Source organism: Mixophyes fleayi, chromosome 7 (genome assembly GCF_038048845.1).
Source record: "Mixophyes fleayi isolate aMixFle1 chromosome 7, aMixFle1.hap1, whole genome shotgun sequence".
Taxonomy (NCBI): domain Eukaryota; kingdom Metazoa; phylum Chordata; class Amphibia; order Anura; family Limnodynastidae; genus Mixophyes; species Mixophyes fleayi.
The window spans coordinates 18,357,791-18,379,693 of NC_134408.1; the positions used below are offsets into that span (position 1 = coordinate 18,357,791).

General features: G+C 44.5%; 1 protein-coding gene across 4 annotated transcripts in view; it reads left to right on the forward strand.

The window, feature by feature from the left end:
- The first annotated feature begins 2,732 nt into the window (after positions 1-2,732).
- Positions 2,733-21,903, forward strand: part of LLGL1 (LLGL scribble cell polarity complex component 1) — a 32,888-nt gene continuing 13,717 nt past the window's right edge. The window contains exons 1-5 of one of the 4 annotated variants that reach the window (XM_075179223.1): positions 2,733-3,028; positions 12,009-12,106; positions 19,208-19,289; positions 19,575-19,690; positions 21,667-21,825. In XM_075179223.1, the coding sequence (XP_075035324.1) occupies positions 2,948-3,028; positions 12,009-12,106; positions 19,208-19,289; positions 19,575-19,690; positions 21,667-21,825 (536 nt within the window). In that variant the 5' untranslated portion in view covers positions 2,733-2,947. Of the gene's footprint in view, positions 3,029-3,170; positions 3,196-9,699; positions 9,724-12,008; positions 12,107-19,207; positions 19,290-19,574; positions 19,706-21,666; positions 21,826-21,903 lie in introns of those variants that run through there. The other 3 variants (XM_075179222.1, XM_075179225.1, XM_075179224.1) reach the window with 3 other exon arrangements.

Below are 21,903 nucleotides of genomic sequence, written 5' to 3' on the forward strand. Positions count from 1 at the left end.
GAGGAAACCCACACAAACACAGGGAGAACATACAAACTCCACACAGATAAGGCTATGGTCGGGAATTGAATTCATGACCCCAGTGCTGTAACGCAGAAGTGCTAACCACTTGTTCAGGAACGCTGCTAGATAAATATACTTGGCTTTAGGGGGTGCTCAAAAATTTGGGGGCGCAAACTCGTGAGCTATAAACTGAAATTCATTTTAAAATATAAGAGAGTAGTTGTTCTCCAAGGTAAAAAGAAATCATGAAAGAAAAATGTAGTAAGGTTTTAATCTTGACGTATTCCCATGGTTGAAGACAATAAGTCATCCTTGGATGGGCGCTTGAGATTAAACGAGTAGGAGGGACATGGATGGCAACAGGCGCTGGTGTGACAGCCTCCACCACCGAATGTTATAGTTTGTTTTTACCTACTGTGATATTAGCCTGGGTTGGAAGGTGAGGGGACGATGTGAGCTTATTAGCCCCGAACTCTTAATCAGGTCCTGTATTTTACTGTTATGGTTTATATATGAAAACGTAAATTTTAGGGTTTAGTGGTCCTTAAAACCAAGGCTAGGGCCTCGTGCATTCTGGGAGATTTCATTTTTGACAGAGGATCTTTGTCAAGACATGTGGATAAAGCAGATTTATAGATTTATACCACAATGATTACATCAGAATTATTATGTAAAGGCGAAAGTGCAGATGTGATATCAGATTCAGGAGACATAGGATCAATAGAGGGCATTGGTTTGGTAAAATGACAGCACTAAAGGCAGGAAGTCGAGCAATTTTAAGTGAATACTACGTCAGAAAGGAAGACTGAGGGGATGTGAAGTTATATGGACTATAAATATACAATCCTGACAGGAGAAGGGGTCGGGAAAGGGGGAGCCCACATGTAACTTATAGATCTCAAAATAAGTGCAATTGTGTCATAGGAAAACCTTGCTATTGGTAACTGTGTAAAACAGTTACTGTTGCCCACAGCAACCAATCAGAGGTTTGTTTTCATGTACAAGAAAAATGACAAAATATGTTTATTTATAATGATGTATTTCTTGCATTTTATTTAAATAGCGACAGGATACTCAGCAGGGGTTTACTACTGAATTGCTATAGGCAATGTTACCTTTTCAATACAGTTATCTGCAGAACAGTTTTCCTTGATGACTACTGTCTATAATACTGTCATATTTTTTTTGCTGATTTTCTAATCAAGTTGCAATTTATATTTTTTCCTCTGCAGTTAAATGGAGGTAATATAAAGAAGGTGCCGGCATGCATTGTTAGACAACAGTATGAAGTGCCCATTGTATGATTTCATTATGAAGGATAACAATTGCAGACCATACAGTTTATAATCCAAATACCACATGAAGTAAAAATAATGGACATGTTAGACATGATTCGGCGACATGAGAGGGGAAAAAGTCAACTTCAATGGACACAGCGCTGGGGTCATGAGTTTGATTCCTGACCATGGCCTTATCTGTGTGGAGTTTGTATGTTCTCCCCGTGTTTACGTGGGTTTCCTCCTGGTGCTCCGGTTTCCTCCCACACTCCAAAAACATACTTGTAATTGGCTGCTATCAAATTGACCCGAGTCTCTGTCTGTGTGTGTGTTAGGGAATTAAGACTGTAAGCTCCATTGGGGCAGCGACTGATGTTGGTGAGTTCTCTGTACAGCGCTGCAGAATTAGTGGCGCCATATAAATAGCTGAGGATCATGACAGTCTGTGCTAGCCACCTGTATTAAGTACCGCACCCCAATGAAGTTACAGCAAAGTGCCAATTTTACCCTGATTATCATAATATTGAATGGGCAGTGGCACCTGCTGGCAGGGGCAGGCGCATAGTTGCCAACTTTTAACGATTGGCCTCCGGGAGTCTCAGTGTACAGGTGGGCGGGGTTCCGCGAATCGCGTCATATTAGCCCCGCCCCCTGTGACCTAATAACGCAATTTTTAGGACGGGGGCGGTCCAAAAAAATGTGATTCCCAGAGAATCGCATCATGAAGGCTTCAAATTTGCCCACTTCACTAGGAAGTGGGCAGATGTGGGAGAATTGTCAGCTCTCCCGGGAGTACGGGAGACCTACCCGGAATTCGTGAGTCTCCCGGGTATTCCGGGAGAGTTGGCAAGTATGGGCAAGGGTGGCATCTGCCGATCCCATAGTGGGCTACCTTTGGGCTGGGTCACTGGGCCTCCTGCATTTTTTTCCCTTTAAAATGTTCTTAATAAGCTGCTCAGTCGAATATTGCCCCCTCCCCAGGATAAAATTTACCAGCCCCCCCTGCCTGCTGGTATGATAAGAGTGTTAATAATAGGGTAAAAATATAACAGCAATAGGAAGACAGATATTTTTTATTCACAATAAAAATATAGGTGATGTAATGTGTACATTTAAAACACACCTATGTTTTACTGCTGGCCTTGTTGATAGTTTTATCTGATCAGATTTAATATCATAACCAGCAGCCACAGTTAACTCTAAATAATGGACTGTTTGCAAAACAATAAAAAAAAAGCAACAGCAAGAAACCTCAGGGACCTGTTGCAGATATCATGTTGTTTGAGGTCGCTCTATGGATGTTATGAGTGATTTTGAGCAAACTAAAGAGCTTTACAAGGAGAAACTACATCTCCCAGAAGCCACCGCGCCGCACCGCGCATGCGTCCGGGGGAGGATTGAATCCGCTAGGCTTAGCCGCTGGTGCCAGATTGTCCTTCGCGAGGGACCAACCCAGAAGCGGAGCCGCTGATTGGCCGAGCCGCACGTCAGTCATAGCCCGGGCTGGATCAAGTGGCCCGGCCGCCTGTGTGAGCGGAGCTGTGCAGAGGGCTGGCGGTGTGAGCGGAGCTGTGCAGGGGGCTGGCGGTGTGAGCGGAGCTGTGCAGGGGGCTGGCTGGGCTGGCGGTGCAGAGGGCTGGCTGAGTGAGCTCCGGCGCCCGGGCAAGATGATGAAGTTTCGCTTCAGGCGGCAGGGGCACGACCCCCAGAGAGAGAAGATCAAGCAGGACCTGTTTGCATTCAACAAGGTGCGGGGCCCATCAGGGCAGATGTGTCTGGCCCCCCCCCCCCCCAACCTTATCCAGGGTCGGGGGGAGCCCTGTTGTGACTCTTATAGAGGGTGGGGGTGTGCCTGGTGTCACCCCCTGGTATAAAGGGGCACCCTGGATGCGGCTTGTATCCTGATTGTACATGGGTAGGGACTTGGGGTGAGAGTCCTGCTATGACTCTAATATGTGGGGAGAGGGCAGGGGTTTGGGTAGTATGCCTGCTGTTACCCCCAATAGAGAGGGGTGGTGGGTTTGGGTAGTATGCCTGCTGTTACCCCCATTAGAGAGGGGTGGTGGGTTTGGGTAGTATGTCTGCTGTTACCCCCATTAGAGAGGGGTGGTGGGTTTGGGTAGTATGTCTGCTGTTACCCCCAATAGAGAGGTGATGGTGGGTTTGGATGATATGCCTGCTGTTATCCCCCAATAAAGAGGAGTGGTGTGTTTGGATGATATGCCTACTGTTGCCCCCAATAGAGAGGGGTGGTGGGTTTGGATGATATGCCTGCAGTTGCCCCCAATAGAGAGGGGTGGTGGGTTTGGATGATATGCCTGCAGTTGCCCCCAAAAGAGAGGGGTGGTGTGTTTGGATGATATGCCTGAAGTTGCCCCCAATAGAGGGGTGGTGTGTTTGGATGATATGCCTGCAGTTGCCCCCAATAGAGAGGGGTGGTGGGTTTGGATGATATGCCTGCCGTTACCCCCAATAGAGAGGGGTGGTGGGTTTGGGTAGTATGCCTGCTGTTACCCCCAATAGAGAGGGGTGGTGGGTTTGGATGATATGCCTGCAGTTGCCCCCAATAGAGAGGGGTGGTGGGTTTGGATGATATGCCTGCCGTTACCCCCAATAGAGAGGGGTGGTGGGTTTGGGTAGTATGCCTGCTGTTACCCCCAATAGAGAGGGGTGGTGGGTTTGGGTAGTATGCCTGCTGTTACCCCCAATAGAGAGGGGTGGTGGGTTTGGATGATATGCCTGCAGTTGCCTCCAATAGAGAGGGGTGGTGGGTTTGGATGATATGCCTGCTGTTACCCCCAATAGAGAGGGGTGGTGGGTTTGGATGATATGCCTGCTGTTACCCCCAATAGAGAGGGGTGGTGGGTTTGGATGATATGCCTGCTGTTACCCCCAATAGAGAGGGGTGGTGGGTTTGGATGATATGCCTGCTGTTGCCCTTAGTAAAGTGGGTGTAGACTGTGGTGCTCTGCATGGACTGGAAGCTTTGTGCCCCCTGTTAGAGGAATAGAGGTTTAGGAGGGACTTTGCTATGTGTCATCCCCCAATAAAGTTGGGCAGATGTGATTTGGTGCTATCATTATAAGGAATCTAGCATGCTTGTATTTAGTACTGACCCTCAGCTATATAGTGCACAGGCAGATTTATTGGTACACCCCTTAATGGTGTTTAACTTAGGGATTTTTTTTTTTTTGCTGTTAATGCATTAATAGGTCATTATTACCCCGAATTGAGCAGCTTGGCTCAGTAATGCCCCTGACTTACTACAGAGTGGGGTCACTGCCACTGGGATGTATTTAGTGGATACTGGGAGCACTGACTTCTGAGTGTTATCCCTATTCCCTGAGGCTGTGTGTACTGTCATCTAGCTGGTCCAATACTTGCTGCTGGTACAAGAGTGCAGGAAAAAGATCTGCAGGGTATGGTGGCACGCTGCTGGCGTGATGAGGCAGGGTATGGTGGCATGCTGCTGGCGTGAGGAGGCAGGGTATGGTGGCACGCTGCTGGCTGACTGGTACTAGTTGTTTAACTCCAATATGTCTCTCCTGGTGTTCTACAATGCAATGATACCTACATTGATGTATATTCTGGGGCATGGTACATCCTTATTTATGTTTAGGGACTACATGTTTACAGTGTAAACGTGTATCCTGCTGTCACAGAATCGCATACTTGACTTGCCATCTGCTACCACCACCAGTAATGTGTATGTGTGGTCCCTTTACTGAAACAAATTGACAGATGAAATGTATTAACCAGCACACCCTCTTACTTTCTCAGTATGTATGTATGTGTATGTGTGTATATATATATATATATATATATATATATATATATATATATATATTTGGGATCCCTATTGGCTTTGAGGTTATATAGAGTTAACCACTTCTGCTTTGAATTGTTCATGAGGCTTTTTATAAAACTGTCACTAAAACAAAATACAGATCCCCCTTCTCTCTTTGTAATACAGTCTGTAAAATATTTGGCAGTAACTACTACACAAGTGTACAGTGACAAGCATTGATTAATGGGTTTTTAAACCCTGCATTGGAACTTGGATGTGTATTTACCTCTCGCCCCATCGCTGTGTGTTTATGAATCCTGTTTCATTGTAGTTTTTCCATAAACCAGAAACTGTTGTGGGCACTGGGTGATAGAGATGTGTGTGCCATAAATCCCTGGGACAAGTGTCTCTGTGGTGATCCTGACTACCGTGAGCTGGTATGTGTCTCAATCTGTTTTCTGCCAGGCTTTGTGGGATTGCTGGCACTTGTATCTGCTGGCATTACTAAGCCCTTGGTGCCGCACGTCATCTGGTCTTGTTGGGGAACTACTCTTGAATCATTGTATTGTGTTACTAATGACTGCTGACACTGTCTGTCTCATTCAGTGCTCACTGTCATGTATGGTCAGTGGTAGACTAATACTCGGGTATGTTTGACGTGCTGTCACAGGCTGGGATGTAATAGTGTTGGGTGACCTATGTATCATCCTCATTATTATCATCATTTATTTATATAGCGCCACTAATTCCGCAGCGCTGTACAGAGAATGCACTCACATCAGTCCCTGCCCCATTGGAGCTTACAGTCTAATTTCCCTAACATAGACACACACTCACATAGACAGACAGAGAGGGAGAGACTAGGGTCAATTTTGATAGCAGCCAATTGACCTACCAGAATGTTTTTGAAATGTGTGGGAGGAAACCGGAGCACCCGGAGGAAACCCCCACAAACAGTGCTGCAAGGCAGGAGTGCTAACCACTAGGCCACTACGCTGCCCATGTATGTTTGTGATTGAGGCAGTACAGATGGAGAGGAGGGGGGGGGGGGGAGACCGTGCTGGACATCTTTCCTGTTTATCCCCTACAGCTGCAAGGCATTAACGTTTTCAGGTCTATAAAGTAGAAAATCATGTCAGACCATAGCACACTAAAAATACTTCACCGATCTTGTGATTTAACCTGCCCAGTGCCAAAACAGACCCACAGGGAGACAATGCAGGGAGAGACCTGGCACGGTGTCTGTGCACCCTCAGACTTCCCTGCTTTGTTTTGCATCGCGTCGTCTTAAAATCCTGCCATTTTTCTCTCTCCTGGATGTGTTTGCTTCCTCCCCTGGTGCTGAATGCAGCTGGATTCCTCCTACACAACTCAGTTGAGTGTCTCTTCCCTGACTCAGCCTGGGAGCCTGCTCTTGTGCTCTGTAAAGAGCTTGTCAGACAGCTGGGGGAGTTCATGTCCTATACAATGAAATCATAAACAAAAACCCAGCTATTCACTTCCTCTTCTCCTCCAACTTCCAAGGTTCAAACACATGCAAGATGCATGCCTCCTGCTGACCCGTTTCTGCTTAATGCTGTGTTGTCATTTTTCCACTCTGTCGTATATGTGTATTGCAGCCAAAATTGCACACGTGAGGGTATTTTTATTTTCTAGTGACAATTTTATTACTGCTGTAAAATGTTATGAAATCAGAGTTCTTTCTAGGAGGCTGAGCGCCTGACCCTAGTGGTTGCTGATGGGGGCGGGGGTCCTCTCATTACACCATGTAGGGCAGCAGGATTGGCTGCTAGGATGGAGTGATGGGAATGAAGTCTATAAACTTGCCACGGGAGGCTTGTTTTCAGCACTTCATGATGCTAAAACCTAATTGAAGTCCGTCGTTGCTGGGGAAGAGTTTATGTTGACATAAAAATCTGTCTTGCAGAGACTTTGTGATGGCCATCATTCCTTGCCTTGTAAGAGCTCCATAATTGAGTTTTTATACTTACCCTCAACTTTCAGAGTTGTAATGACTTTTGTTATACAATTGCTGTCTAATTCGTGTCGACGTAGAAGCGGTTAAGCTTGAGCAGGCTTCCTCCGGTCACTTTACAGCACCCCGCCCTATACTGCCCCCTCTTCCCAGGGTGACATTGTGCTCCCATCTCTCTGATCTCTCCCTCCTTTCTATGGCTGGGTACACTGGAGCCGAGGGACGCCCACCCTCCCCCCTTTGGGGTATTGTGCACTTTTTGCTGTTTCTGTTGGGAAGACAAAAGCCCCATTTTTCTACAGCCCTGGATTAGATGCTCTGTGGGAACAATACTCTGCCCTAAACTTCTCCCCCCCCACCCCCTCGATTTCCAGAGAAGTAGCAGATTAGCACATGGATGGTGGGAGAAGGGGGCTCTCTGTACTTTTCAAATTTTCTGCACCAGAAATAATAGCAGTGAATTATGAGCTGCTTTTATAGAAATGTCTGCTGCTCGTTCTGCAGTGCATAATAACACTGTACATCCTTTCTTTCCCCGGTATCCGCAGTCTGCATTGTGCAGATGATGCTGTTTTGAGTTAAACTTCCTTCACCGAACTTAGAAATTCTTTGTAAATGTCGGACTCTCTTGGGACCGCCATGGGCTGCTCAGCTGTGCACTTGTGTTTTGCTGCATCCAGGTTTTTAGCTTTGAAACGTTCCCTTCCTTCTGAAAATAAGTCCCGCATCCCCCCCCCCCCCTCTCCCCTTCCTTTCACGCAGTATGTTTTTCACGCTTATGTGCAGCAGCATGAACGTGGAGGAACATTTATTTTGAAGAAACCACAAATGCTTTCGGAAGATCTGTCTGTTTTGAAGCTGAATTATTTTGCTCTTGTAATCTTGTCTCCATCCACTGACTGTTAACATTCAGTTGTTGCAGTGACTTCTGAATGTGATTGCACAGCAGCCAGATGTCTCTGTTCTAATGAAGTAGATTTGTGTGGGGGGGGGGGGGGGAATAGAAGTCTACTTTTTTCTTGCACCCCACCACCACCTGCACTTCTCAACTGTGTAAATAAAAGCTTCCTGTCTTGTGTGTTTTGTTAGAACATCACCCAATTACCTATAGTGAGGTGAGGGTTCTGAGTAGTCCTCTGCATGGGTCTGATACCCTCAGCCACACTGTCCTTCTGCTGTCCGCGGTTTTGAAACCACTGGCGCAGAAGGGCTAGGACTGGCCATCCTGTGGCTCTCCAGGTGTTGTGAAACTACAAGCCCCAGGAGATTTCTAGCAAGGCATGCTGGGATTTGTAGTTTCACAACACCTGGAGATCCACAGGTTGGCCAAGCCATGAACTAGGCATTTCAAAACTATTGGCAGATGAGTGTTTTGGGGACCTGGTGTATGCAGAGGCTGAGTATGATCCCCTATGTCTGAAAAGTCTTCAGATATTGAGTAATATTAGATATACTGTAGCACGATGTATCTAACACCTGACAAATGGTAAATCCGGTCATTGTACAACCAGAACTGATTACAAGCGTCCGTCTTGCGGAGCTAATGGTGCCGCTTTGGATCAACTCTTGTATAGTCACTTTTTTTTAAAATGTGTCAAACAGGTGAAAAATGGCTGCAAACCACTGTTTCTCGTGTTATCGTACACATTGGTGTTTTTATTTGCGCTGCAAGTTGGTAGCATTTTTCAGAATGCTGATTATATTTATCCTGACAAGGCTATTGGATCTGCGGACATCGCTGGTAATCTGTTTTTGGAGTGTGAGAGGAAACCCACGCAAACACAGGGAGAACATACAAACTCCACACAGATAAGGCCATGGTCGGGAATTGAACTCATGACCCCAGTGCTGTAAGGCAGAAGTGCTGACCACTGAGCCTCCGTGCTGCCCTGATGCAGGGACCCCCCCCCCCCCCCCCCCCTTCATAGTCTTGTGTGCAGTAAAACTTTGAAGGGGTATACTGGTCTTGCTATGGTTTGCTGTTTAAGCTTTTTTTTGTGCAACACTTAACATTTTCTTCCCTGTTGCACAAGTCATTGAAACAAACATTTTGTATGCTTAAATCATAATCATGAGCCACTGACCATTCAGTGCACCAAGTACATTACTGAGGCATGAGCCACCAGCTGCCTTCAGTGTATGTGACAGGTCCACTTTAAAAGTGACCTTTCGTACAACTAATCCTGGTCTTCGCTGGGCTTCCCAACACAACATAATTAAATATAACTATCATTTGATTTTTAACTGCCATTAAAACTTGACCTACTTGTGACACCGATCAGCTGTCAGGTTTAAAAGTGCTAATTTACAGTGTAACAGATGGCCATAGGAGCAAATACTTATTTTATTAGGCTACAACCGGTAGTACTGATGAGTCGCTCCACATGTCCTGATTGTTCTCTGGAAACTCTTTCTGCACCCAGGAAGTTCCGTGCCGTGTTTGCGTCATCCCTTGCTGCAGGGCTGGGATCCATAAGGCCTGTTTTGATAATAACTTGTCTGTGCAGTGCATGATGGGAAGAGGGAGCACCATTTCAGTTTGCTCTAATTAGAATCAGATTTGTCGTGGAGATAATTGATTCATACCGGATGCAGCTGTTTTGTGATCTCACCCAGAGGAGGAGATCATCGTTCAACCTGCACCTTGGAAGGATTTAAGTTCTCAGGCTCAAGTCCCTCTGGTAGAGAGAGCGCTGATCACTTTCTTTTCAGTTTTTATTTATTTTTCAAGCAATATCCTATTGGCGGTAATCCCAGCTCTTGTTTCCTTATCAGAGCTGGAGATCTAGGGAGGGATTGAATGTTGTTTAATTAGTGCAGTCTTGCTGGGTGTGCAAAAGAGTTGTTCTGTAACTTTGCAGGTCAGGGCTGAAGAGCTAATTAGTGTAGCAGTTCCCCAGCCTGTCTCTATGAAGTTAGGGAATGGGCTGCGCACACCTTGTTTACACACAAACCTGCAATGGATGTGTCCTCTGTACTAATGACCAGATGGTTCTTGTCCAATGTAACCGCCTGCGTCTTCCCAAGAAAAACAACTCAAATCTGTTTATGAAATGTTGCAGAAGGGCTGAATAATTTTATTGCCTGTGTTCTAGGCCTTTTTATGGAACCGTTCCCTGTGATGTGCTGGAATCTGTTCCTAATTGTGCTGAAATAAAAATCGGGTGAAGGCAGCTCAAGCCGACAGTCGAATAGGTCAAATTGTGGTCTGTGAAGACGTATTCACGGAACGCTGCAGGTGTTTGTAAACCTATCTTTGGAGTTCCACGCCGTTTACAGCGTTTTGTAGGTTTCAAGCGCTATGTTCTTGACGCCTTAAGGAACCACAGTGTAGGATGTGCTTCGATTTACCCCTATAGAAAGGACTCCCAGCAAGTTGGGCACCTGCAGTAATATTTCAGCACATTGCCTACCTGGCTTCTGGGTTGTCTCTCCCTGCCATTATTGGTTCTCCTTTAATAAAGCGGTTCACTTGGGATCAGGTTTTTGGGAACAGGTTGTTGTATGGAATCTGTTTAACACGTTGAATGTGTGAAATGTTTTGCATATATGATTAAACATATGTAATGCACATTTATCAAACAAGCGCGAAGGGAAGACAGGTGGAAGCAGTCGCCTGCAGGACTCCTATCAGTTCTGTGACCAGAATCCTGCCGACTACGTCAAATGTGCGTTAGAAATGCACGTCCACTTCATGCACTGGGCTGCGTTCATTCAACTGAATGGAGTCCTGCTGAACATCTGAAACAAGATATTGGGCTAGATTTACTAAACTGCGGGTTTGGAAAAGTGGAGTTGTTGCCTATAGCAACCAATCAGATTCTAGCTGTCATTTATTTAGTGCATTCTACAAAATGACAGCTAGAATCTGATTGGTTGCTATAGGCAACATCACTTCTTTTTCAAACCCGCAGTTTACTAAATATACCCCATTGTCTTAAAATTGCATAATTTTTGCACGGGGAGATGATACAAACTTCACACAATAATGCTTTCTCTTAAAACTCTGAATACATTTTTAATTATCTATTTTTTGCCCATGAGATGTCTTTCTGGAGTTAACCTTTTTTCCCCAGATTTATAAATAATGTTGACCTTATTGGCCATCGAGATTTTTTTTGAAGGCACTGGGAATTGTGTCCACGGTAAACTTGTAAGGTGCATTGTTTACGTGACTCTTGGATTTGCCCAGTCTTGCTCCCACTTTCGGCTTGGCTCTTCACTGGTAAGGTTTGAAGGACTGAGGCATGGTCATTGGCAAACAGATCTGTGACTGATTGTCTGGTGGTTATTCAGGGGAAAATGTGCTTTTAATATAATCCGATTTCTGTTCAGAACAGGGCTATATCTGGCCCATCTGGAGGAACTCCGCCGTATTGACGGACCAGGTCTGCACGTGTCGGTCTTTCCGGTGGGATTACATCTGGTCATAACTTCTACTTTGTTTATTTTTGTTGCTGTTAGTATGGATCTGGGGGTTATTGCATAATCTTAACTTTACTGCTCCCTGGGTAAATGTGACACGGAACTGCGATGACCACAAGCTCTATGTTCACCATAGCCGGTGTCGTAGGCTTGACTTCTCCACCTCCTTGAGAGCGTCTGTGCCGGAAACTCTGGACATGGAAATTGACCACTATACCAAAATTGCTCCATAGAAGTCTATGACCGTTTCAACCACGTAAACAGTACGGCTATTACCACTCTTGATAATTAATACATATTTCTGTATAAAATACACTCTCCATGGCTTACTGAGTATTTACAATAAATACTGTATAATGTTGGTGTAAAGACGACATTCGTAGACTAAGACCATTCTGAAGCGGACAGGTAACTTCACTGCGGTAACTTCACTTATATGGAAAACTGGCGGCTTTATGAACCAATAACGAGACAATGTCTGATTATTTACTAAACTATGACTCTTTCTCCCTCCTAATTTATGTTCTTATCTCTTCCTCAGACTGTAGAACATGGATTCCCCAACCAGCCCAGTGCCCTCGCCTACGACCCTGTGCTGCGGATCATGGCAATCGGTGCTAAATCGGGAGCCATTAAAATGTATCCTTTGTCCTAGTCTCTGGTCTAAGACGAACGTCTTCCAATTAGGTCGGAAGTGTTCCGTATATACTGTCACATACTCACACGGTGGAAAAAGCCAATTTTGTTGCCTGAATCATGGTTCAAGAAAATGCAACTCGTTCGTTTTCTAGGAAGTAGTGACCTCCAAACACGGTGATGTGAGATGGTTTTACTGCCCATCTACTGTCTCTTCGTTCTGTGCTACATTCGTGCAGTTCCGTTGGCTGATACCTGCGGTTTCTCTCTAGTTTTACAGGTAATTTGCTTTAGTAATACCTCAGAAGGGGGAGGGTGGGGAAACAATGACTTATCCCTAATTTTCCCACAGGATATAGAAGCTGTTTGGGTAGGGTGTGTGTCTCGTCCTGCCTCTTGGTACGGCGTATTTTGTGTTTGTTTAGCCTTTTCACTTCTCTGCTAAAAGTGTATGAATAAGGGGATCGTATTTCTAATTGGAACAGATTTACAAAAGAGGGACAACAAAACTTTCCTGCAGTCTTTTGTTTCCTTTAGGAAAACTTGTATTATAGGGAATAACTCTCCCCCCTATTGTAAACTATTATGGATGTTTGAAGTTGCCTAGGAGTTCCCGTGCGCTCGTCCTGAGGTTCCCTGAGCTTATGATCAGTCTCTGCGGGGCAGATGGTGGCATTAACCCCCTGTGCGCCACCAGTTTTCCGGCCACACTTGGCTGGCTGCTGTACCTCTGGCTGTGTCATGGGTGACGGATCAGGGAAGGGAGGGGGCAGTGGTGGTAGTTGGGGGGCGATTCTTGGAGGTCTCTAGGCAACCTTCTCCCTAAATAGCTCTGTTCAAACACAAGGGATGGAACGTAGCCGTCTCTCTCCAAAGTGCCTGTTACCATGGAGATGCCAACGAGGGCAGCTGGAGAGAAGGGGCACACTCGGGGCTGTGCCCGCTGTAACGGGCACTAAATGCGGCAGCCTCATTAGAGCATTTGTTGGGGGAGTTCTCTTGTTCGGGGGAAGCCGCAGATGAGGTTAATGAACAGTTTTTAAGGGAAAGCTGCTGCTTTGTCTGAAGTTTCTTTATCTACAAGGGGCTGTTAGCATTTGTGTAGAGTATATAAGCCAGTGTTGGCTAACCTGTGACGCTCCAGGTGTTTGTGAAACTACAAGTCCCAGCATGCTTTGCCAATACTTTGCAGCTTATTACTGGAAGGGTATGCTGGGACTTGTAGTTTAACAACATCTGGAGTGTCACAGGTTAGCCAAGACGGATATAAGCTGTGGACTCTCCTGTGCACAATAATCTGCAATACAAAGCAACAATCCTCAACCACATTCACACACTTCCGGCGGTTTAGTGCTCCAAACCGCCACAATTACTATAGCCCAGTTTGAGGCTGCGATGTAAGATGTGTGGTGAATTGAAAACTTCAAAAGTGCTGGCGGTTTGGTCCAATATGCCATAAGAAAGACGGGGTTTTTTTGTTTTGTGTGTGTGTGGTCTTTTTATTTTATTTTTTTTATTTCTACTTCTGATTGGCCTGATGGCTCAAATATTCTGTTTGTGCTACATTGCCATTAAGAACATAAGGGGAGGCACCACTGATTTATAAATTATGAGGGCAATCCTAATTTATTAAGGGACAAAATTAATTTTTAATTAACCTATAGGGTCTAATTGTATTTTTTAATTCTATTAAGATCTCAATATTATATTATGGGGCACTATGAAATGCCAAATGTGTGCATCATGAATAGTTATATCCCCGTTAACAATCAAATAGTGTTGTCCAATTTATATAATTATATGTTCACATTTCCCCCATAATATTTTACAATAATAGGAATGTATTGAAATAATATAATGAAAAATAAAACTTGCCTGGTGGTCTGTCAAACGGCAGCTCGGTGACTCTGGCTGTTTTGTATTTTCATCATGTTAAAAAATCAGGACGGAGATTTGTAAAGTGGTTTGTAAAACTGTGTTGTTTTTTTAACTAGCTGTTTGGCCCTTTAGTAAATTAAACCACCCTTTAGTAAATCTAGCCCTTAGTCTTGGTGATGGTAACGTAATCCGCAGCTAAAGGTGGGAGAACAGCTTGATGCCTAGTCTCCTGTACACTTGCAGGGAAATAAAATGGCTATTTCTCTCAATTGAAATTCTGTCTGTGGTAATATTTGATTCAGCTTTACACTATGGGGCAACTGAATGTTGCACAAACTATATATTTGCAAGATAACTCTTCTTTAGTAGATTATTGACCTGCTGTTTCCTTGGCCTCTTGTATTGTATATAAATGAGATCTAGTTTAAAAAATAAAAGCATTATTGCCACTAGCGAGTCAGACAGAAGTAACTCTCTATTCCTATCTTAAGCTGGGTACACACTACAGAATTTTCCACCAACTTTTTATGCCGATCGATTTTTACGTCCGATCGATGGTCCGATCGCTCGGTCCATGGACTGCATACACACTAGCCTTGTTTAGGAGCATAAAGGGAAGAGCGGACGTCCCGTTAGCGACTTTTTACAGCCATGTTGTCGTGAGCAATGACTGTAATTTCGTACTCCCTGTCGTGGAACAACAGAAAGGAGATTGGAACGAAAATATTGACTGGTACAACCAACCAACCATCCAAATGAGGCGACAATCGTCCATTTGGGCAGACTTTCGACCATCGTGTCAGTACACACACTGACTCGACGTTCGAACGAGCGGCCGTATGTTTACTGCTTGAGCCGTTTATTGAAAAACCCTGTAGTGTGTACCCAGCTTAAGTTTGTGTTTATAATCAAATGCTGCTTTCTGTAAAGACCCCAATTTTCCTGGAGCTCACAAGACGATGCTCCAGATTAGGAGCCCCACCCCACCTCTACTTCGGCCATTGAGCCCTCAGGTTAGTGCTGTTAATGAACTGCGCTGATTCCCCCCCAGTTCACAAGCCGTGTGTTATTACATGGCTTAAGTTAAATGTACTTCCGCAGCTCTGAAACTGGACGAGTTCTGTAAATCATGTAATATAATGTATTTCTAGCTCTATATGGGTATGCCTGTTATAATATAGATGTGTGTCTGTATATGTCGCTCACAGACATGGTTGCTAAGTGTTTCCTATTGCGGTCGCCGGGCAGAGCGCTGTTGAACAATTTGAGGAGGGGGATGTCGGAGGCATGGTGGGGAATATTGTTTTTTTTTTTTAAATGTAACTTGTATTTTAGCCCTGATGCTCTAAATCCGGCCTGTCCAACATGCGGCCTTCCAGGTGTTGTGAAACTACAAGCCCCAGCATGCTTTGCCAGTAGACAACCAGTTGATAGCTGGAAGGGCATGCTGGGACTTGTAGTTTCACAACATCTGGAGGGCCACAGACCTGCTCTAAATGATAGCACACTTCCAAGCATTGCAATGAATAGATTTCCATAACTATAGCTTATGTCCTTGTTTTGAGAAACTTATTACACTTGTGTTTATTTTATGCAAGTCACTTTTTTTTTTTTTTTTTTTTCCATCCTTTCATGTTTGCGTTTAGTAACAAACGTTGTCTGTGGTTTGTTTTGTTTTTTGTTCTTTAGATACGGTGCACCCACTTAAAATACAGAATTCATGTTTTGCACACGTGTCTAATAATCTTCAAATATTACTCAACTGTTGCACAAATGAAAGAATTTGGTAGATTGCTCAATCTGTCCTGCCCCACCCTTATAAAACCGCCCTCCCTTACCCCTTAGTGTATTCTCTGCACAAACCTGAATTGCAGTCGCCCCCTTTATAATGCCGATCCACCCTTGCTTGTTACTGGGTTATATTTTCCTGTTTAGTAATATATTGGGGCTAAGAGCTGTATGTGATGTACACACAGCTGTCAGAGATGGAACATCCAGGTCACCGTTCTATGTCCGTACAAAGGAGACTTGTGTTCCCGCAGCTGGGGGGGTAATGGTCTCTGTGTCAGCCCGTGATGGCTCTGATGTATGACACTGGCTGCTGCTGGTGTATTCACCCTTCACATGGGGTTTTAGGAGACTCTGAAGGGTGTTTTAATATACTTAAATGTTTAATACATGCCACATTAATGTATACACACTAGCGAGCGGGTTAAGTATAAAAATAAATAGTTGCTGTTTTTGCATTTGATTGCTGATTTCCAGCAAATCCTGATAAATAACATTGGACAGGAATGGCTGGGTGAGGACAAAGCTATATAAAGGGCGATGTGACATAATAGGTTACCCAGGGGAGCTGAGCTTTAAAAGGGCAAGTTATGGAGAATGCTCATCACTTATTCAGTGTTCTAGAGGTGCTACCACTGCTTGGTATACAAGGCAGACACAGTGGGGGGTCTATGTGCGTATGTGACTGATAATTAAAGACTTATCAGGATCTTCCGACTAGGGAACCAATTGCTGGGGACAAGACCACCCCCCGCAAGAGTGTTTAAATCCTTATAACTAATACAGATGAGGCCTTTGGCAGAGGGGTGACTCAGTGGATCTAGCTAGGGCTGCAGTCGGGGATGGATGACGTGGTTCTCGGGAGCGGTGGAAGTGCTTGTTTGTCAATTATTTTTGGTGAACCAATAAAATGATCTATAGCAATTTTTGAGGAGAGTTTGCCAAGTCCTGTAAGTTATAAAGCCAGGAATAGAAAACACGGACCTCGCATACATTATTACTTGGGTCATTGATCAAGGGATCGATCTTCTATTTAATTGATTGAATCCTATTACTGTAACATTTTGCTTTCCGCTAGATGAAATGTATTCATTTGGACACTGTGGTTGCATGTATCTTGCATATTGGAAATATCCTACCTGTATCCATTAATACAAATCATCATTTATTTATATAGCGCCAACATATTCCGTAGCGCTTTACAATTGGGCACAAACACAGTAAACTAATAAACTGGGTAGAACAGACAAAGAGGTGAGAAGGCCCTGCTCGCAAGCTTACAATCTATGGAATAATGGGAGTTTAACACATGAGGTTAAGTCTACATTTTGCATTTTGGTCCAGCCAGACTGCAAAGGGCAAAGTGACTCCTAAGCTAAATGATCCCGTCGCACAACAATGTTGGTCAGTGGGTAGTTGTCTTGTGTGAAATTGTGTAATGGGGTAATCTAGTGAGGTTAAGAGGGTGGTTGAGGAATATTATACGCTTGTCTGAAGAGGTGGGTTTTCAGAGAACGCTTGAAAGTTTGTGGACCAGAGGAGAGTCTTATTGTGCGAGGAAGAGAATTCCATAGAGTTTGTGCAGCCCGAAAAAAAAAGTCCTGTAACCGGGAATGGGAGGATGTAATGAGGTTGGATGAGATACAAATAATGTATGGGGGACAATTATGCTTTATGGAATTTTTTTATAGAAATTGAAAATCCTTGTAATTCACACTGGTGTTTAGTTGTGTTGTGTTGGCTCAAGAACATTGTGGAGGACTGCAGAATTTAAGATAACTTTATTCTGTTTAATGAGCTTCTATAAGTGTTAAAACCCACAGCTTTTCAGCAGCAAGACACGTTCACACCTCTGCAGAGGTGTAATGTTCTGCGCTCGTTATCTGCATGGCCACGTGTCCACATTTCAGCACTGCACTAATTACTCTTCAGTATAGCAATCGGTTCATTGCAGTTGCATCTGGTCCCTTTTTCCATATATTGTATAGTGGCATATTCCCAAATCTCTGTGTGCTCGAGGACGGCAGCATATAATGTAACTGAACATCTCTTAACTGCTGCAAATTGCTCTGTAACTCTCTGCCCTGATACAATTGCCGCGCAGTTGCTTAGTAAGGAGGACCGAGTACGTCATGCTCTATCCTTCCTAACTTGAGACCTTGCGGTCATGGGAACACTTATTGGTAGTACGGTACAGGAGCTAGGAGGGATAGACTGTGTAATTTGCTCATCCGCACCCTGTCACAGTTGTTGCTTGATTGTGGGCATGTAAATGTGGTCACCTGTCTGGGATCTGACGCAGATTCTGTGTTTAATTCTGCTCCACCCGTAATGGATTTTACAGGTTATGTCTATCTTGAGACGGCGGTGCTGTTAATACAATGAAATACAAAGTCGTCTTGAAGTGTCGCGTGACGTCATTTCCCAAATGATATTGCTGCATTTGGGTGGTGACAAACCTCTGGTCCTGCTACGATCAACATTGATCGACTCTTAGTATAGAACCTGGATTTACTGTATGTGAATAATCTGATTATTGTTTTAGCAGGGACGGCTAGTGAGTGTCCCGCTGTAAAATGCTGAGATGACGGATGGGCTGTGATGCTCTCTGCTCCTTATAGATAGTACAGATGTAGCCCCCCACCTCTAAAGCTGTGTCCTGCTTCCCTCCACTCCTGGCCGACGTCCAGCAGGGGACTGGAATGTAAATGGGCTGGTCCGCATGATTTAATAGACATACTTGCGCTGTGTTCCCACAGCCGTCCCTGTCCCTTAATTTCCCCCTCAACCAATAACGTGGGCCTACCATTTAATGGTATGCTTGTAGGGCTATCAGAAAGGAGGTTGATGGGAGAGTCTGTCAATTCCTTTGGCATTGCAAATACAGGACGAGCCGTCGTAGAGTAGTCCTGTATCTGGGTTTAGTGTCCCTTTACAGTTTAAGCCATAAAAGTTGGTCCAATATGAACCGTTCCCATTATACAGCTTACTATGTCCCACTCTGTTATAGTCGGTTAATTCATTATAAAGAAGTGTGCGTGGTATGAAGCCGTATCCATTAGAGATTCTGTTTTTGGAAGATTGCAACTCGCTGCTGAGATTGTATAAGCAACATACATGTACTTTAGCCTGGATTCACTATATAAAGATGGTCTTTATGTGAGAGGTGTTATATCCATGAAGAAATGGCAGATGACCATGCCGGTATGACGCAGTTAGGCTTAGGTTCCACCAGTCTGTCTCTTGTCCTGAAAATAACTATATCCTTGGTCTTATTTTGCCTCCATATAAATCCAGCTATTCAGATTCTCTGCATTGCAGGTCTTGCAGAGAAAAGCAATATTTTTTTTTTTTATTTATTTTTTTAATCATTAGTATTCTCACACTGTTGCCATGGCAACAGACTAGCTCTTTTCCTTGACCTCTGACCTCCTGCAGATATGGGGCCCCCGGTGTGGAGTTTACGGGACTGCACAAGGACACGGCGACGGTGACCCAGATGCACTTCTTCCCTGGACAGGTAGAGACCCGATGCTGCAGTCTTCCTCCATCACCTAATGCCTGTGTTGTCCTTCATGCAGGGGAGGCAGCCATTTTCTGGTCCGTTTTACGACCATGTAGCCGATCGGTTTTCTAGGAACCGGTGACATCACGAGGTTAATGCATGACCAGTGTTCACAAGGCACCGGATGATGGCCTGCATGCAGCAAAATGGCTGCCTCCACCCTGTGTAATTGTCATTCAACTCTTATTTTGTAAGAGGAAGCCGCCAGGTATATTCACATTGCTGTTATCTGTCTGCCAGGGCCGGCTCCTCTCTCTGCTGGACGATAACACTCTGCACTTATGGGAGATGCAACTGAAGGACGGCTGCTCTCATATAGAAGAAATCTGCAGCTTCATCCTCCCAGGCCGGCAAGGGTTCGACTACGCTAAGTACTCAAACTCTCCTTCTTTCTCTCTCACGCTTGTGTCTGAAGAATGGCAGCCATTTTGTCGGGGGTTTTCTAGCCTAGACTTCAGGAGGGGGGGTGGAAGTTATATTGCCAGAAAGAGTTCTAGAATATGCCAAGATGTCACGATGGCTGCTCTGACCCAAATGTACAGTTTGAACACGTTTCGTTCCGTTTGCTGCTTAAAATAAAACATCCCTCGACTCTGTCAAAATCCTCCTTCATCTTAAAGTGGAAGCAAAGTGGGAGATGCTGAAATATGTTGTAGACTGATCAGTGGAGGTTATTTATCGTCCAGTGTCAGAAAAAGTTCTGGGATAACCAGAAAACTTTTTAGGTGTTGCTTGTTGCACACTGCTGTCTTTTTTTGAAAGTCCATCCCACAGCCATGGTTATAGTAAACAATCTGCCCTGTTAACAATTAGACAGCATAGAGAGGCTTGTTTGTTTTTTAACTACCTCCTTACATCGCATTTTAAATTCCCCTCACCCCAGCATTTCCTGTTGCACCAAGCTGTATTTCCAATTTGACTTCCACTTTTAATGCACGTTTTGGACGTCTGCTAAAGAGCCCTGCTTGGAGGCAGCCATTTTGTCGGTGACCCATGTTGCCTCTCTGAGCAGAAAATGAATTTGATAAGAACGTACCCCCTGTCCTCCTGGTAAATACCAATGTTCAGTGTAGTGGAAGGGAAGAGAGTGGCAGTATACAAGCGTGAGGAAGAAGAGGGTCACGCTGGTGTAAGGTGGGCTTCTTCTTTTGGGTGTGGTTGAGGTAAATGTGTCGCTAACACAAGGGTATCTGTTTTATTTTTGATATTCGGAATTTGTGATAGATTTTTAAAGCGGGGATGAGCGAGATCGGGCACTTAGAATATTTCAAAACCTTAATAGAAATGCAAGAGCATTTAATCATGGCAAATAAAAACTAATTAACAAAGTAACATGTTGAGGTTTTCCTGCCTGAATTAATGGGCTGTTAGTAAACTTGTGGCTGAAATGTTTATTCTGTTGGTGAATTTAAGTGCCCATTATTGGCGCTCTCATTTGCAAAGAATTAAACATAACGGCAAGCCTTTCCCTCTGTGGAACAAGAGACAGCTTTTATTTTAGATAAAGGGTTTATTTTTTTAGTAAAGTGTATGTAAATGTTTTGGTGACAAAACACAAAAGTAAGCAAGATCGGTAAACTATGCAGGCGTGCAAACTGAACTCTACTGTAAGTGTCTATAGAGTTCTAATGTGTCTTGAGGGCAGTTGGAGAGGCTTCAGGAAAATGGTTGCTCCCTAGATGTAATGCAGCGTCTCTGATCCCCTGTTGCTCTCTGGCCTCTCTGCTGCTCGCTGGCAGCATACAGCTGTAGAAATAAAAAAAACCAATATATGCAGAGAGGTTTCAGTTGACATATGCACTGGAAACATTTGAGTAGTTTCATTGTAGAAGTCATGTAGTGAAACAACGTTCTGTAATCCATTATTGTAGCCTGAACAGGACATGGTCCTATAACTTCATGACCGTTTCAGGGAATGTCTGTCCCGTTGTCCAGAGGGTGTGATGCCCTTCTAGCAACTAAACTCATTCTATACTTTGACTACAGAAAAAGCTTCTCCACCTTATCACCTGTACTTAGTTCTTCATAGTACCTACTTATCCCCCCTCCTCCAATAAACATGATCCATCACCATTAACCGATCCTACTGAAGACTACACTTGTGATCCGGATCTCCGCCGACGGCTTAAAGCCGCCTGCAGCCGTAGAGATCAGCCCTAGGTTGCATGTAAATATAGCTGGACGCCCAGTAAAACAAAGTAGATGCTATCGAGCAGAACTAGGCTTTTAAGGTGGAGAGGCCTTTTTACTTACAGCTGTTTTGCACCATTTGGGGGAAACTCTAAGGGTTGTTTTTTTATTTGAATGTGTGATTGACAATTTCTCTGTACAGTTCCCCTCCAAGTGTCACCCATGTGACCGTCATCTTGGTGGTAGCCTCCTGTGACGTGGCCGGACTGGGGACAGAAGGGGGAGGTGTGTACTTCCTGCAGATCCCAAATCTGAAACTCCTGGAGGATGAGACCTTGTTGCAGGATCAGGTATTGCAGAGGTGAGCAGACTGCACCGTCCTGTACACTGTTATCTCCTCTTTAACTCTGTCCTACCCTAAATGGTGGCTATGGGTTTT